The sequence below is a fragment of the Ictalurus furcatus genome, chromosome 12 (genome assembly GCF_023375685.1).
Source record: "Ictalurus furcatus strain D&B chromosome 12, Billie_1.0, whole genome shotgun sequence".
Taxonomy (NCBI): Eukaryota; Metazoa; Chordata; class Actinopteri; order Siluriformes; family Ictaluridae; genus Ictalurus; species Ictalurus furcatus.
Genome location: NC_071266.1, coordinates 5,388,007 through 5,406,099, shown reverse-complemented (window position 1 = coordinate 5,406,099; position 18,093 = coordinate 5,388,007). Strand labels below are relative to the sequence as shown.

Below are 18,093 nucleotides of genomic sequence, written 5' to 3'. Positions count from 1 at the left end.
ACCAAATTGTTGAGGCCCCCCGGGCGCCCCCTGGCGGCCCCCACTTTGAAAACCACTGCTCTAGCTCACGTCACATTTGCTGGTTATGAGTTGAGAGAGCAGGTTCGGTTGGCTCACCATCAGTGTGTAAAGCCTGATAAGAGTTGTGCTTGCAACTTTGGGGACTTCTTTCTTCTTAACCGTCATCTTGGTTATATTTATTTATTTATTTATTTTATTTTTGTATAGCGCTTTTTACAATAGACATTGTCTCAAAGCAGCTTTACAGAAATATCAACATGGTATACAGATATTAAAGGTGCAAATTTATCCCAACTGAGTAAGCCACTGAGTGGCGACGGTGGCAAGTCATAAAAGTGAGTTATTCTATCTAGCCATGTTTATTTCCTGACTACTCACAGCCACTGCTTTTCCCCCTCTCTGTGTTCTTGATAGAAATGATAGTATTTTGTAAATATGGAAATAGTCAGCCTGTGGTGTCATGATCAAAGACTTTATTCTTTAAGAAATACGTTTTAATATACATTTACACAACCTTTATTTCCGGTCCACTAATTTGATTGGAGGAGCAGCGTTCCAAGAGTGCTGCTATTTAGTATAACAGCACTGGTACATTTCACTGTTCACATCACACCACTTGTCTGTATTTGCTACCTAAAATTTGAATTCTACCAATAGTTTGTTACATTGAAACCATTGCTCCAATTACTACGGGCTACTACTGCTGCATCACGAATGTGGCTTCTTTCTGAAACGCCTTCTCATGTAACACAGTGTAACACGACGTCATCACGTTAGTCATGACGTTTCATGAATATGCAAATTACTTCATGGCTTCTCCTTCTTTATTTATTTTTTTTTTTGAACGTGCATTAACTAAATTCCCCTGAAAATAGTTGCTAACGCTGATAAAGACCTACCTGGTAGATATACCTGAAAAAAAATAGCAAAATTTGGCTATACAGTGTACTGTAATAAATTACACCGTAATAAACTGGCATATATAGTAAATTTAAGTATGAGCCATGGTGGTTTCCGGTGTTTCCATTATTTTCGGTTTTAACTTCCTAGTTTGCCTCGAGACGAGCGGCTTTAACGTCGCCCTTTTCTAAAGGTGAAGGTAAGAAAATTATCCGGTTTATTTTCTCATTAATATGACATGAATTCAGCTTTTAGTAGAACGTTAGCTGTTTAGCCAGCCAGCGTGCTATATCGACCAATGCGACTAGAAGTTTCTATGGGAGTTGAAGTTGTTGTTGAACTGCTGGCCGAATGTTTTCTGTCATGTCATCTTATGTCGATGGGCTTGTATTAAAACAAAACAAAACTGATAGTCTACCAGAGGGAAAATCACAAGGCTATTTAAATTAAATAAGTGGAAAAAATTTATTTATTTATTTATTTATTTATTTATTTATTTATTTATTGTCGTGATCACTTGACAGTTTTTGCGATTGTTTGTTTCCGGGTTGCGTCACGAAAATGCTGAGTTAACTTTTGTCTAACTGATCATTTATCGATATTTGAAGAGGTTACCGCCCAGTACATTGTTCATAAAAAAAAAAAAAGGGAGATAGAAATATTCTGTAAATCTTTTGTCAATTAAGAATCTTAAAATGTCATCCACGTGCTTCCATACAGGCATGTAGACACAGACACACACACACAGACACACACACGCGCACACACAGAGACTAACACACACAGATAGAGACACACACACACACACACACACACACACAGCGAGAGACAGAGACACTCAGTTCAAGTACGGTCATGTTTTTGGGAAGTCGGAGAAAACCGGAGAACATGCAGAACTCCACACTCAGGATCAACCCCGGGGACCCTGGTGTAAAATCACATTCATACTGTACATACTGTAGTCCCGCTTACCTCATATGTGATTGAGTCAAGATATATTTAGTATCAAACATTTGCATCACCAGTTTTGCACTGGAGCTGTAAGACTACGTTGCTAAACGATTAAAACTTATCGCACGCAAAATCCTTTGCGTAAATAAATATAGGGCCAGTGAATTCCTGCCAGTGGAACCCACAGCGCATTTTACCTCACGTAATGCAAAATTTGAACATGGACATGCTAACTAACACTGGTGTCACTTGTTTTTAGGCTGAGTATAAGCAGTTTTACCTTGTTGTACCGGTGTTTTCATGTGTACATGGTGTCATCACACAGGATGTAGTTATAGAGTCATTACATATCGGAGGATTTCAGGGACAATCTGGCACTTGTTTTAGTTCTGAGATTCAAAAAAAAAAAAAAAGTTGCACGGTCCAAGTGACCGTGTCTCGTGATGGCTCAGTATTACAGAATTTTAATGACCGTAATATAATTGTATTGTGCACATCAACGTGACGATCACAAACCTCTCAACAAGAGCTTGTCTCTTCGCTACTGGCAGCTACTTGTGATAGATTCTTTTTTATATTTCTGAATAAATATATGGCCTAAAACATCATCAGAGGTTCACACAAGTCCTAAAAGTAGACAAAGAGAACCCAGTGAAACAAATGAGACAAAAATATTATACTCTGGCATTTATTTTATTGAGGAAAATGATCCGATAGTTCATATCTGTGAGTGGCAAAAGTATGTGAACCTCTAGGATTAGCAGTTCATTTGAAGGTGAATTTAGAGTCAGGTGTTTTCAATCAATGGGATGACAATCAGGTGTGAGCGAGAACCCGGTTTTATTTAAAGAACAGGGTCTGTGCTAAAGACCTCCTGTAGCTGTCACTGTGACTACTGATCATGCAGCAGTGCCTGTCTATCACTGATAATATGGTGCAACTGTATATCGCCCACTACATGTAGCTAGTTAGCTAAAATATACAATTTCATGTGGTTGTTCGTCTGGGTAAATTAATTAATTAATTAATTAATTAATTAAATACTTTTAAACCCAACATGGAACAGGCCAGCAGAGGACTCAAATCACTCACTCTTGCCTGATAAATGAAAATGCCGTAGGTGTTTAGCAAGAGCAAAAGTTAGAACAAAAGTCCATCGACGACTGTCTTGAGCTTACAGTAAAACTATAGTTATTTCGTTCCAAAAGAGCCTTTACAATTGAGCAAGTCGTCACTGACGAGCAGTCTTGTGATAATCAGATTTTTTGTTTTCTTTGACTGCAGTGGACTGAGAATAACTTTGAGATTCTAATATGGGAAACCATAGTAAAGCTATTAGCTAGCTACAGTGTATAGCCAAAAGTATGTGGACACTTGACCATCACACCCATATGTGAGACTTGTCCAAAACTGCTTCAAGTGTCTGGAATGTCTTTGTATACTGTAGCATTAAGATTTCCGTTCATTGGAACGAACAAGCCCAAACATGTTCCATTATGACAGTGTTCCTGTGTGCAAAACAAGGTCAATAAAGACTTGGTTTACCAAGGTGGTGCGACTTGAACAGAGCCCTGACCTCAACGCCACAGAATACCTTTGGGATGAACTGCAGTGTCGGCCGTGAGTCAGGCCTTCTCGCCTTACATCAGTTCCCAAACGAACTAATGGTCTTGTGGCTGAACGGGCAAATCCCCACAACCACATTCCAAACTCTAGTGGAAGCCCTTCCCAGAAGAGCAAATCAGAACGACTCCATATTAATGCCCAAGGTGTTGAAATGGGATATTCAACAAGCATATCTGGCGTGACGGTCATGTGTCCACATACTTTTGGGCATGTAGTGTAGTTTATATACCGTCTCCTCAACACAAATATGTGTACGTTCTCCAACAAAAAGTAAAGTGGTAGTGTTGATACTTTAGTAAATGATATTTTAAAAAATATAACTTAATGATGAAATGGACCAATCTGAAGACTAGGTAGCAGGGCCTAGGGGGCAGAATAATAGCAAAGATGCCAAATAATATTACCATAATTGTGTAATGTGCCAGGTCAACATCACATAATTTAAAGATGATTGCAGTTTGAGCATCTTAAATTGCTCTCGGCCATACACCCCGGTAGCTGCATTTTCTCTCACCAGTACTTCTATATACAGGTGTGCAGGCTAGGACCTATCTCAGCAGGTTCTACTTCTGGCGCTCAACATGGACCGCATTACACTTCATAAGATTGATGAGGAGCTGACAAAGAGCGAGGTCGCCGCACTGAAGTTTCTCTGCATGGATCACCTCAGCAGGAAACGGCTGGAGGCCGTGAAGGATGCGAAAGACCTGTTCGTCTTGCTTTCGGAGCAAGCCAAGTTTGAAGATGAACTCTTCCTCCCTGATCTTCTCTACACTATTGGCCGCTGTGACTTACTTCACATCCTGGGCACTAACAAAAATAACGTCAACAGGTTGTTGCAAACTAAACGCTCTGGTGTTTCAGAGTACAGGTAAAGACAGACAAGAAAATTATTTTGCTGTGTTGCATCTTTTGGTATAAGCGCATAGATTAATCCGCTGTTCCCCAAAATGAACGTTATTGTGTAATAAAATATTTTCAGAGGAATAAAACGCAACAGTGCGGCCTGTTATAGAAAAATAATCAATGATGGGGTGGTGTGTTGTGGTTACAATCCTGAAGTTGATTATTTTCCAATAACGGCACACCCCAACAATAGCACATCCTTTATTCAGGTTATACTACAGCGATTTGGCAGGATCCAAACACACATCCACAAACAGTTGGACTCCGCCCACCATCTACTCGGGCCAATCGGGATAACCGCCACATCGCACTGATCAATCATAGCACATTCTCGCTCCAACCAATCACGTTTTGTTTTACAATAAGAACAGAGTCATACTGCACCAGACTTGTAAATATAATCTAACAGCATCATTGTAATAACATCTAAAAGTAAACCAGCAACATTATGGGTCATAAATGCACTGTTATTATAGATGAGTGGTCTGATGGATTAGTAATGATTTATTCACTGATTCAGTAAGGATTCGTTAGACTGATTCAAACTGGTAACTCCTAAAGTTCCTGAGTCTCTTAGCCCGGTTCATTTAGAGAATGTAATCATTAGCCTGTGAATTTGATGACACTGGTTTTAATCTCGCCACACTCAATTTACTGTTAAATCACAAATCGGGTTTCGCCGTGGATTCGGTAGCGATGCAGGAAGCACTAGTGAAAACACAAATATTCCCTTAAAATAAAGAATTTATGACCCATAATGTTGCATGTTTTCTTTTAGATGTTGTTGGGTAATGCTGTTAGATCCACTCTCCGGTCGTCATTCCTCCTGATCGGCCATGTTAGAGAGCCTTCATAGTATGCGAGTTCGGTGCAGTATGACTCTGTTCCTGTACGGATTGTAAAATAAAGCACGATTGGTTGGATCGAGAACGTGCTACGATTGGTCAGGGCAATGTGGCGGCTTGAGTATACGGTGGGCGGAGTCCAACTAATTGTGGATTTGTGTGCACTCTTGATGCTAGAAATGTTTCAAAACCCACAAATGCGTGCAGCAATCAACAAATGCACAGGACGCGATCCAAATCTCATTTGATTTATTTGTGAATTTAATTAGTTTTTGTGAATCTCGCTACATTTATTTGTGGATCGTAATCTATTTATTTGGAATTAAAAAACAATACTAACCTCTTTTACTCTTTACAAAGAGCTTGACACTGGAGACTTAAATTACATCTCCTTACAGTAAGCTTCATATCGATGTTTATATGTATTTCTTTGTTAGAATGTCTGTTTTTTTAAAATCTGTTTTTAATCAGGATTGCATTATCTGCACTGTCCCCACACTAAATTAATAAACACCGTCTGACGTAGTCATTCATTCATCCATCCGTTTTCTGTACCGCTTATCCTACTCAGGGTTGCGCGGGAACCTGGAGCCTATTCCAGGGAACTGTGGGGAAAAAGGCAGGGGACAGGGTGCCAACCCATCTCAGGGCACAATTGAACACACTCACACACCCTTTCACACACTACAGACAATTTGGAAATGCAAATCAGCCTACAATGCATGTCTTAGGATTGGGGGAAGAAACCCCCGAGGCATGGGGAGAACATACAAGGTCAATGCACACAGGGCAGAGGCGGGATTCAAACCCCCACCCGCAGAGGTGTGAGGCAGACATGCTACCACCAAGCCAACGTGCTCCCCATCCCGCCCCCATTCCCTCGCCCCGCCCCCCGGATGACGGTTCATATTTGTGTATGGTATGAAATATTTTTAATCGTGGTGTAGTATTCTTTAAAATGTATGTGCATTCATTTGTGAATTTAAATAAATAAATTTGTACCTTCTCTTTGACACATTTTTTTTAGAAAGATGCTCTACAAGCTATCTGAAGACATAAAAGAGGAAACCCTTCGTGACATAAAGTTCCTCCTGAACAGCCTGCCTAAAGGAAAACTAATTTCTGCTGTATGTATATTAAGCGCAAATTCTGTTGTTTGTGAGCTTGAGAAGTTAACAGATTAATATTGTGAGTCAGTATATGACTCTGCTTGAGGCATTCCTGAATATTGCAGACATTTCTGGATGTCCTGGTTGAGATGGAGAAAATGGAGATGCTTGGAACAGACAACCTAGATTATCTAGAGGATATTCTGCGTAAATGCAGTAAAGACCTAGCTGATGAGGTACAGAAATTCAAGATGTCAATACCAGGTAATTCTGTTTCTCCATTACTTATCTTACATATCTTCCTTCCTTACTTGCTCCCTTCCTTCTTTCATTCCTCGGAATGCTTCCTTCCATCCTTTCCATAATTCCTTTTTTATTTCCTTGGTCTTAAACCGATATTGTCCATTTATTTTTTCGTCACACAGATCAGGAAAACAGCATCAGTCTGTCTGTACCACATCAGGAAGAATCCCCCAGTCAGCTTCTAGACAATCCGATGGAATCGATCAGTCTGACTGTAAGTGCAGGGACACTTGGATGACTGCTAAAACAACACATACCAGAAAAACATGATTAAGTTCTGATGTAATGGTTAAAGGATTCTACAAATTCCTGATGCTGTACATTTTATATATACACACACACACACACACACACACACTATAGAATGCCTAGCCTGTTATACTTATATTTCGCACTTGTTTCTCCTTGGTGTGCCTCTGGGACTCGATGCAGAATGTATCCATAGCAGAAACGAACCCGCCAAGTATGTTGTGACTTCCTTTGTTACATATTCAAATGTGCAGTATTTTCACATTGCAAGCAGATAATCTAATGCTATCCTTTTGTTTCTGTGCATTTCCCCATCTCATTCAGTCTCCACACGGACAGGCTCCTTGCCCGGGAGTGAGAACACCGTGGACACAGATTCAGAAGGAAGGCCAGTCTCTGAAAACGTACCGACGAATGCAATCAATGTTTGTTTAAATCCCAATTCAGTATAAGCACAATATTATAACATTAAAGGTAATTCATTCATACACAACGTGACTATAACAAATTGTGTGTTCACCAAGGATGAATGTTATCTCATGACCCGGCGGCCTTTAGGACACTGTCTGATCATTAACAACCACACATTTGAAGAGACAACCAAACTCAGCAATAGGAGAGGGACGGACGCAGATAGAGGTATTTCTTGCCATTTACAACGGAGCTAATTGAATTTTTTAATCACAGCACTGTTGAATGCTGGATTCTGTCAGAAAGGGTTGATAAACATCAGCTCTGATGGCTCAGTTTTATTCCTTACTTATAATTTAGAAAAGTTTTTTTCTCTTTTTGTTCCACACACTTTATTAGTTTGTTTGTTTGTTTGTTTATTTATTTATTTTTAGAAGCACTTACTGAAGTTTTCGAGAGAATGCATTTCATAGTGGAAGAGAGAAGAGATCTTGTAAGTTCAGCCATGCAGGACGCCGTGATTGAGTTCGCAACGAAGGACCACTCCACAATGGATGCCTTCGTGTGCTGCATCCTCTCACATGGTGAGAAGGGTGCCGTGTTAGGGGTTGATGGCAAATCCGTCGCGATACGTGATCTCACTCAACCGTTTGCCGGATGCATGACGCTCACGGGCAAGCCCAAACTCTTCTTCATCCAGGCGTGTCAAGGCAATGATCTGCAGAAGGGTGTGTGGTTGCAAGATGGAACTGAAGAGGATGAGCTCGAGGATGATGCTAAAAAAGCTGATAGCCGTCTCCCTATTGAAGCAGACTTCCTGATTGGGATGGCAACTGTGGAGTCTTACAAGTCTTTCCGTCACACAATAAAAGGATCCATTTTCATCCAGGAGTTGTGCAAACACCTGAAGGATTGGTGCCCCAAGTAAGTAAATACTTCTTATTTTTTCTATACATAAAATATGAAATGATTTATCTTTTGAATGTCTTGTGAATATGCCACTGTTGCAAATGCATACACAATTCAAACCATATCAAATCCACAATTAAATGGGTGTGTAAAGACATTTTCGCTGCTGTATAGCACTAGGATTTCCTCGTTAAATTACCAAATGCGTAGAATCATCCTCTCTTCGGGTTGTCCTTAAATGTCAAATTGCAAACCTTTTTGTGTACCGAATGCACTTATTTACTTCTACAGAAAATACACCCACTCTTATCTTAGTTCATTTTTGCCCACACATTTATGAGCGCACATAATCTCACACGTTTGTCCGTCATGGCCATTTTTAATAATTAAAAAAATCCTCTCTTCTTTAGCGAAACATTCAGCTAGAATAAATGTTCTTGAAATGTTGATGTGACAAGTTGAACAAGAATTCCATTTTTTTGTTTTGTTTTGTTATAACAGAAAAGAAGACATCCTGTCAATTCTGACGAAGGTGAACCGCAGCGTGAGCGCCCAAGAGTTAAATAATCACAAGCAGATGCCGGAGCCTCGCTACACTCTTACCAAGAAACTGGTGCTACCCATGGACTGAGCTAGAAAGACTTTTGCGTTCAGTCTTTGTCTTCCGTTACACCTGATTAGCCTTATTTTTCCATTAATCCTGATCGTCACGTAGGTTTTCTGGTGTTGGGTCTTTACATTTTAACGGCGCACTCAGGTTAATTGGCCAACTCGCCATGTGATTTAAATATTGAGGGGAAAAATCCCTTTAATATTCACAGACCCAGCAGCATGTGTTTCTTTTTCGAGCATGATTTCAGAATGCTATTGTGCTGATTAAGTTCATCTGCAATGTGAATTTCCACAACAGCATGGAAAAAAAAAAAAAAAAACTGCTACATGCAGACTACACTCACCGTCCTCTTTAATAGGAACACCTGTACACCTGCATACTACTTCCTGATCATTTATGCAATTAGCTAATCATTCAATCATGTGGCAGCAGAACGGTGCATAAAACTATGCAGATACAGGTCAAGAGCTTCAGCTATTGTTCACATCAAACATCAGAATGGGGGGCGAAATGTGATCTCTGTGACTTTAACCGTGGCATGGTTGTGACCGTGGCGTGGCATGGACGTGAAACACAAAAGCACGTCTGGCCAGCAAACCAAAAACCTAGTTTTGTTCTAAATTACATTCGTACAGGTGTTCAATCATCTGACGGTGTGAAATAATGCACTGCTGGTGGTGGATGTGAATAATGTTTTTTTATTTTCAGGCTGTTTATTTTGTGTAGTTGTCCAACAGTGTTTTTCACATTTAGATCAGAAGTGTTTGATGTGCTCAGACACACACTTATGACCATGTCTTCGTACCAGTGACCTGGGAAAAACTATTTTTGATAGGGTTTAAGTGACTTTTTATTTCACTTGCTCAGCAATAAGATTCATAGATTATTTTTGCATCTTTTACTGAATTTAAGTGCTTACTATAAGTGCCTATTGAGGAAAAGATTATTTGGTATAAGAAATCCTGAACTGTTTACATATATATATATATTAAAACCTGGGGAGGATTGGAGAGAATAATAATACTCTAATATTTGAATGATATTTTAGAAATGTATAAGATTGAGTCAAATGTAAACCTTAATTTCAGATTAAGGTTTACAAGGTTCTGCTCCCTAGAAGAATCCTGGATTTTAATTGCTGGAACACTTGCACTGATCAAAACATATTACGTAGAATAATTATGCACTTTTGTCAATAAGCAATGCAACAAACAAACAAACAAACAAATTATAGAAATCCATAAAGTTACTTTGTTGCTTTCGTCAAAAAATGACGCACTTCTGGGTGGAGAATATTTTATATAAATTACATACTTTTTTGTTAAAATATAATATAGGCTTATAAATGGATATCAATTTACATGAATTAAGACATCACTAGGTACAGGGCACAGCTTTGTATATCCTATAGGAGAATATAGATATTTTTCATGGTATTTTCATTTCTTTTTTTGAATCAGAAATGTATTAGGTTAAACAAAAATGCTTTACTTTATTTATGTATTTGGATATTCTCTCGACAATGAAATATATGAATTATAGGACAAAATGTATACGTAGATAAACTGGAAATGAAATTAAAGAAACTTAATGTTGTATTTTTAAACCATTTTATTTGAATAAAACTGATGTTTCCCACCTTGACATTTTCATTGCTGTCTTTAATTCGACAACGTGGACAGTATAGTCATGAATACATTGAACAAGCTTTTTTTTTTTAAAAAAAAATGTATAAATCAATGTCCCTTTTGAGGTCTTTTATTCAGGTACAAATCAAAAAACAAGTAAAAAAAAAATTTATATAAAGATATGACAAATGTAAATTCTTTCATTTAAAAATTCCTGATGTTGCTTTCCTATGTTGTACATAATTATGATTCACGGTACAGAATTAACAGTAGCTTTTTTTTTTTTTTTTCAAATTGTGACATCATCTTTAAATTTACTCTTAACTCACATCAATACAACATAACTAAAGAATTTGCTAAAACGGAGCTTGTACATTTTTTTGAAAACAAGTGGAAACCTATGGAATACTCATTAGGAACTGCTCATTATAAACATGTTCTACTGTGGCAGATAGAAAACCAGCTTCTTCCTCAGGGTCACTTTATGGATGGGCATCTGTTTAGCGATGCCTTTGATTCGGACTGTAGTAGCTTTTTCACTGACCTCCTTATTGACACACAGCAAGATAGTTTGAATATCCTCACCCCTAGGAAACATGACAAAAAGCAAGTTACCCCTTGGAGGGCTAAGGGATCAAGTCAACATGATTGTAGACTGATTGTAGACTTTAGGGATCTTATTCACAAAGAATTTTGAGGCTAAATGTAGCTCCTAAATGGCAAAAAAGCAATATATTTTATTTTAAACAACGTAATAGCTACACTTTGGTATAGTCTGCTAAATAATGTGTGTAAATAATGAATTTGATGAATGCATAATGGCTGTAAATCGATACTTTAAAATTCAATACAAATCCTGCCATTAATTCACACTTAGATGCTACAATGTTCCTTTGCTGAACGTATACTTGATTTGAAGATTTACAGTTATTAGTAACTCTGAACATTTTCGTGTTGTTTTATGACACTGTACTTTCATTTGGTTTTCATTTGTTTTTACTACCATGTGAGACGATCGCTGTTGATATTCATTCATGAAACATGCCATCTTCCATAGCAACAGGGTCAAACCCACCCTTCCTCTTAGCTGAGGAAAAGTTCTTCCAAGAACTTTTAATGCCACTTAGGAGTAGTGCTTAGCTAAGATTCTCTGTAAATAAAGCCCCAGGAGCAGAACTTACGTTTGTTCAGTACTTACTTTGGGCAGTACGTTTTTAGTTGCTCACACAAGGACTGGATGAACCAAGAGCCCGAAATGCTGTGCCTGAATGAAAAGTATCCTTTAACGGTCGACCTCGCAATGAGGAAATCTGCATCAGCTGGTATGGTCATCATCTGAACAGCATCCATATCTAATGTTTCATCTTCCGTTTCCGCTTCCGCGTCCTCTTCCTCTTCCTCATAACTATCAGGCTGGACTTCAACAGAAAGATGGTACTCTTTCCCACGGCAAGCCTGGATGATAAACACTTTGGGTTTATTGATTAGACTCGGGCATGAATTTCCACTGAACGGGCCAAAGATGTCATCTCTGGAGACTATAGCTCCATCTGTGCCGTGTACTCCATCTCTGCTGCCGTGGCTCATGATGCAGCAGACAAAACAATCACCATCATGGTGTTGCTGGCTGTAATTCTTCAACAGGTCCTTCATCTGTTCTGCAGTTTGGTTTTTGTGCACACACACATTGAAACCCAGCCACTGGAACACCGCTTTAAGAGAATCTGTGGAACAAAACAATGGAGACCATTTCACACAACGGATTCATGGTTTAGACTAAATCACTGTTAAGAAGGTGAGCATTTCATTCTTTATTAAGAGTAGCACTCCATATACTAATAGGACCATTTTCATTTTATTTTTGTTGAACTATTTTAAACGTGTCTCCCCTTTCAAATTGTGCTAATGCACAGATTCAATTAGTTTAATTGTTGTCATGCCCGTGATCAAATATAAGCGAATGCAAAACAGCAGGCATCCATGACCATTTTAAACGTCTGTATCCAAACAATATGGCAGTTCATTCAGGGAATATAGCGTACTTTTAAAATTGGACCTTAAGTACCACTAATATACATGTAAACATACAGCACATGGACCTTCTCAGGTAAAACAAATACATACTAAAGGTACAGAAGAACCTAGCAACAAGGAAAATTACAGTCTGGTACCTTTATTTCAGAGAGTATAGGATCAAAAAGCATTCATTTGATTTACATTAATATCCACACAATTTGGTTCGGAAAAGGATAAAAAAAAAGACTAACCTTCATCCACATTAGATCCATAGCGGTCTTTGAGGGGTGAAGCAAAATTCACATTGTTAATGATCACACAGAAACCACGAGGTTTGCTGGACATTTTATATTCAGTGATCTGAAAAGAGAGTTTTCCATAATGAAACATTATGCATTTGACTCGTATTGGGAATGTACACATTTCTGTAGATATTCTAAATCAGGAAAGCCCAAAATGTTCTCCTGATTTCTGCAGTACAGTGTGGTGATAGCCCTGCTCTAACACTAGTATTATCCACTGTAATTTCCAGAAGAATGAAGTCTGATATGGATGAGCAGCTAATATGCCAAACTGGATCAAACTGAACGTACAGGAAGCAGTTTTCTGCACTTTGAATTACCTCACTGGCTGCATTCACTGGATTATCTGGAAGGGGGGAAAAAACAAGAACATATGTGTCACCAACTGTTGCTATATTCCGTCTCACAGCTGTGTCATCATGGCTTCTAGGTCATGTTTGCATACCCTGGTTGTGTGATGTAGGTGGGGGGGTGAAACGTTGCTTCAGGTCAGGGAAACTGTCCTGAACCTCTTCTCGCTGCAAGAGATCCACAAATTTGCAACACGTCGCATCACCCTTGTTCATCACAGTGTCCAGAAGGTCCGTGACAATTTTCTCACGTGGATGGTATCCATGGTTAAGTTTGTCGTAGTCACGCTTGGTGATGATTTTATCCTGTTGGACATACTGCAAGATGAAGTCGGGGTCAGCAGACAGGGTGCCGATAAGGAAGACTTTGTTCTCGAGTACAGTCTGCATGGCTGTAAGACAGAATTAGACAGCACATTGAAGTGACTTCTGACTTACACATTACTGTCTAAGAATGTATTGTCATGCTCCTGAGTTCAAACATCATTTATCATCAGCTGACCGGATGTAATCACTGGGGGTTGTGCATTATATTCAAAGCACAAATAATCCATCCATCCATTTTCCATACGGATTATCCTACAAAGGGTCATGGGGGAGCCGGGAGCCTATCCCAGGGAGCTTGGGGCACAAGGTGGGGGACATCCTGAACGGGGTGCCAACTCATCACTGTGCACAATCACACACACATTCACACATTATGGACAATTTGGAGGCCAATCAGCCTACGACGCATGTCTTTGGACTGGGGGAGGAAATCAGGGTGCCTGGAGGAAACCCACGAAGCACGGGGAGAACATGCAAACTCCACAAACACAGGGCAAAGGTGGGATTCGAACACCCAACCCTGGAGGTAAGAGGCAAACGTGCTGTCTCCCAAGACACCGTGCCAAAATTAGCCAGCCATAATTATTGAGTCTTTTAATTTAAATGATCAGGACTTGTGTTTGAGGGCGCACGATGGCTTAGTGGTTAGCACGTTCACCTCACAAGTCACACCTCCAGGGTCGGGGGTTCGATTCCCACCGTGGCCCTGTGTGTGCGGAGTTTGCATGTTCTCCCCGTGCTGGTTTCCTCCGGGTACTCCGGTTTCCTCCCCCAGTCCAAAGGCATGCATGGTAGGCTGATTGGCGTGTCTAAAGTGTCCGTAGTGTATGAATGGGTGTGTGAGTGTGTATGTGATTGTGCCCTGCAATGAATTGGCACCCTGTCCAGGGTGTACCCCGCCTTGTGCCCGATGCTCCCTGGGATAGGCTCCAGGTTTCTCCGTGACCCTGAAAAGGATAAGCGGTATAGAAGATGGATGGACTTGTGGTTGTGCCTTTGGCAAACTTAATGGCAGAAAGGCTTCATTCTGTAATATAGCCTGACTTTTGTTACATATTTATTTTTGCTCTGTACGGGAGGAAACTGCATGCTGTACTCTTAGAATTAAAAGCTCATTGAAGCATTGAAGCATTACCCTACTGCATTAATACTTTATTTTATTACATGGAATGGTAAAGTATGTTTATGGGAATCTTGGCGTCCAATACACACAATTGTATCGCTCTGTTAATGCCACCGTTTCTTGAAAGATTAACCCCCACTTATATTGGCACTTATATAAATATGAGCAAAGAAGGCTGTGAAAAATTGTCTTTATTGTTTAACCTTTTGATCTTTTGTTAAAATAAATTCACAAAAATAATCTGCTCTCATGGATATAAAACTATATGTATATATGTATATTTAGTACACCTAGGTGACTAGGAACAGGAAATTGTTCAATAAGCCAAATTCCCTTAGTCAATCATAACAATGGATAAGAACAAGGAATACAGCTGTGATGTGCAGAAAAAAGTTATTGAGCTTCACAAAATGGGGCGTGGCTATAAGAAAATAGCACAAGCATTGAAAATGCTCATTTCCACCATCAGGGCAACAATTAAGAAGTTCCAGTTATCCTGAAATGTTATGAATCAACCTGGAATTGGACGTGTGTCTATATCGTCTCAACGCACTGTGAAGAGGACGGTTCGAGTGGCCAAAAAATCACAGCTGGAGAATCGCAGAAGTTAGCTGCATCTTGGGGTCAGAAAGTTTGCAAAACTACAATCCGAAGTCACCTACACTGATGGATTCTGTGTGGTTTGATACCCAGCAGAGTATTTTTGTAATTTTTTTAAACAAAAGATCAAAAGGGTTAACAATAAAGACAAAATTTTCACAGCCTTCTTTGCTCATATTTACCAAGGGTGCCAATATTAGTGGAGGGCACTGTATATTTATTTATTTATGTATCTCTTTTATTGGGGTTAAATACCCTGCCCCTATTTTGGCACGTAAATCATTAGTATCCTATTTTGGGAGCGTATTTAAGGCGGCTATATGCTCTCGGGCACTGTGTCATTGTTGGGTGACAGCCGATGGCACACCACCACTTCAGCTCAAAACATGTGGCAGAGTGCCTTCACCGGTGGCTGCTGGTTACCTTCAGTCGCTTCCCGGTGAGTTGTGAACTTTGGCTGCCTGATGAATGAAGCGGTCTCCATATGTTTTGTTGAGCTAATGCGCATGTCTGGGTGCATCCTTCTCTGCTGGTTCTGCACGGCTTGAGCTTTCAGCGCTGCTGCTTTTGCTCTTATCTTTTGTGTTTTTACTCTTTTGCAGTTTTGTTGCTTTCACTTGTTTTTCTGTTATACTGAATTGTTTAGGTGATTTTTATTTTTTTCTGTGCTGTATTGTTTTGCTTTGCTGTGTACCATCTCAAACCTGGAAGTTAGTTGAGGGCACGGGTCCGTTTTCCTGTAAACGTCGTGCTGTCAGAGCGGGCCAGGTTTGTTCGTGTTGTGTCTCTAACTGTCGTTGGAGTTTAGTGAGCCCCAGGTTTGAGTGGTTTGCTGTCTACTTATTTATTGTGGAGTTGATTACTTTGTGTATCCGTTTCATTGTGTGATTACATTGTGTTTTGTTTGATTCCCGGTGCTGCAGGTCCAGAGTAGGTAGGCTAGCGGTCTTTTGTGGTGGTGGTGGTTCTCTTTATAAGGTTTCTACTTTGCTGTGTGCAAAACGTTGTCGTGATTTCTGAAAGCAGGTGCGTGTGGGTGATGCATTATTTCGGGGGATAACCCAAGCCCACTCTGCTGCTGGTGAACCTGAGTCCTGTGATTTCTTTAGTGTCTTTTTGGTTGGTGTCTGCTTTGGCAGTAGCAAATTCTGAGCATTCTAATTGTCCTTGAGTGCAATTGACATGAAGTTCTGCATTTTATCTTAAAATTTATCTTAACTATTTATTGTTGCTCTAATACCGCCATATTTGGTAACGATATCCACCTCTCATGGTCCCTCTTCGAGAACTCGAACCTGTGTTTCCTTTGGGTAAGCCCCTGGTATATTCACCAGGGTGGGTGTAGTCGGGTTTTCCCTTATTTTCTTATTGTACGTATTTTTCTGTCTTTTCTTCTCCAAATCCCTAGTGACATCCTTTAGACAGGTTGCCTGTCTACCTTCCCAAATTATTCCCGCAATGCTACATTTATTTACTTAGTTATTTTATAAATGCTGGATTTCACCACCTGCGCTCTCAATATGTTTAGGTCACGTTTATGTGACTCTTTTCAATCATTTCACTTATGATACTCTTTAAGCCTAACTTGTTTGTTGTATACAAGCATTTTGGTGTGTGGTGCTGGATGAGAGAAGACAGGAGGAGAAGCCGACCACTGTTGTAAATATTTTAAACGTCAGGTAATTCAAACCCGGTAAATATGTTTCGCTTGGAGTAGACTGGAATAGACCACGAACAAACTAAGAAGTCTGCGGAGAGAGACCCTGGTGTCGTCACTGCTAAAGGTAAAAAAAAAAAAGTAGGTCAAAGTAACTACCTGAAGAACAGCTTACATTTATACATTTATTTCTCAGCTTTAGTTTTTTCACTGTATTTGTTCGGTTACTTTGCAGGCCCGCCATTACTCATGACGTTATAACATTTGAACGGCCACTTAAACAAACCGGAACAGGTTTAGGTTCACGCGCCAAGTACAATATTTAAAAACAAACAAACAAACAAAAAAAACAACATTATTGACTCACCTCGGTCGTCGCGAGGAGGGGAAAAAGCGTGCGAAAAATAATATCCGTAACGTCAGTAAAACAAACTGGATGGAAAGCAAGATGCCTTGAGATAATACTAAGACGATTCTTGCTTGGTTCTTTCCAGAAACAAAACCGTGCCGCTACACTCTAATTTAGACAAGGCTTTAACTTCCGGTAAAGCTACTCGTTATCTCGGACTCTTTCGTACTGTAGGTTATGGTTTTTGTTATGATACAGGGCATACTGTAAATGCCACTCGCGAGATGGTTTATAAAGTAGTCTAACTGAAAGACTCATCTGCTACTTTACATCATAAAAGTAACAGAAATGTAACAACAATGTTAATATTATGTAACGTGGAGTTTGCTTTATATTGAAACGAACCTAGGTATTTAGAATTTCCTGTTTTCTGGAGACCTCTCTCGACAAAATGTGGTATTACAAGCAAGGAAAAGGGGGGGGGGGGGTGACCAGTGACCAGCAGGTGGTATGTTTTCTTCTGTGTTTGATGGTCTAACTGGACTTCAGTTTGGACGGTTGTTAGTTCAAATCCCAGCACTGCCAAGGTTGTGCAGTACTTTTGATGCTGGGCCCTTGAGCACGGCCCTCAACACTCAACTGCTCAGTTGTGTAAAGAAGTCAAGTCGTGTCAAGTGGGGTTTTATTGTGATTCCCCTGTACAGCTCGTACACATTGGAATGAAACGACGTTTCTTCAGGATCCTAGTGCAACTTGGAACAGTACGCAGGACTATATAAAGTGCAAATGCGCAACAGTGTGAGATGTGTGGAAAACAATAAATACATAGAACAAAACAATAACTACACAGGACAGTAAATACACAGAACATGGACTATACACTGTAAACTATGGTGTA

At 39.7% G+C, this 18,093-nt stretch overlaps 2 protein-coding genes across 5 annotated transcripts; one reads left to right on the top strand and one right to left on the bottom strand.

Annotated features, from left to right (window-relative positions):
* The first annotated feature begins 888 nt into the window (after positions 1–888).
* On the top strand, positions 889–10,487 carry casp8 (caspase 8, apoptosis-related cysteine peptidase). Of its 2 annotated transcripts, none has more exons than XM_053637388.1 (10): positions 889–1,120; positions 4,031–4,369; positions 6,277–6,376; positions 6,484–6,624; positions 6,771–6,875; positions 7,094–7,124; positions 7,235–7,335; positions 7,435–7,549; positions 7,756–8,245; positions 8,732–10,487. In XM_053637388.1, exons 2-10 carry the CDS (start codon positions 4,080–4,082, stop codon positions 8,859–8,861), a joined length of 1,503 nt encoding a protein of 500 aa, XP_053493363.1. In that variant the 5' UTR covers positions 889–1,120; positions 4,031–4,079; the 3' UTR covers positions 8,862–10,487. The 2 variants fall into 2 exon arrangements, with proteins under 2 accessions (XP_053493363.1, XP_053493364.1); XM_053637389.1 differs by having other exon boundaries at positions 890–1,120; positions 6,484–6,622; positions 6,784–6,875.
* Positions 10,488–10,567: 80 nt separating this feature from the next.
* Positions 10,568–17,645, bottom strand: LOC128615372 (caspase-8). Of its 3 annotated transcripts, none has more exons than XM_053637391.1 (6): positions 17,214–17,645; positions 13,235–13,531; positions 13,110–13,135; positions 12,739–12,847; positions 11,670–12,195; positions 10,568–11,058 (listed from the first exon to the last, which is right to left on the bottom strand). In XM_053637391.1, exons 2-6 carry the CDS (start codon positions 13,527–13,529, stop codon positions 10,911–10,913), a joined length of 1,104 nt encoding a protein of 367 aa, XP_053493366.1. In that variant the 5' UTR covers positions 13,530–13,531; positions 17,214–17,645; the 3' UTR covers positions 10,568–10,910. The 3 variants fall into 3 exon arrangements, with proteins under 3 accessions (XP_053493366.1, XP_053493367.1, XP_053493365.1); XM_053637392.1 differs by lacking the exon at positions 17,214–17,645 and adding an exon at positions 16,880–16,966; XM_053637390.1 differs by lacking the exon at positions 17,214–17,645 and adding an exon at positions 15,613–16,961.
* Between the last annotated feature and the right edge of the window lie 448 nt (positions 17,646–18,093).

Excerpts from the sequence above, each read along its gene's own strand:
- casp8 (XM_053637388.1), top strand. The coding sequence starts at position 4,080 with ATGGACCGCATTACACTTCATAAGATTGATGAGGAGCTGACAAAGAGC. Across the intron at positions 6,377-6,483 it reads AAGGAAAACTAATTTCTGCT|ACATTTCTGGATGTCCTGGT; the intron begins GTATGTATATTA and ends TGAATATTGCAG. Across the intron at positions 7,550-7,755 it reads AGGGACGGACGCAGATAGAG|AAGCACTTACTGAAGTTTTC; the intron begins GTATTTCTTGCC and ends ATTTATTTTTAG.
- LOC128615372 (XM_053637390.1), bottom strand. The coding sequence starts at position 15,709 with ATGCACCCAGACATGCGCATTAGCTCAACAAAACATATGGAGACCGCT. Across the intron at positions 12,848-13,109 it reads CAGTGAATGCAGCCAGTGAG|ATCACTGAATATAAAATGTC; the intron begins GTAATTCAAAGT and ends CTCTCTTTTCAG. Across the intron at positions 11,059-11,669 it reads CTAAAAACGTACTGCCCAAA|GGGTGAGGATATTCAAACTA; the intron begins GTAAGTACTGAA and ends CATGTTTCCTAG.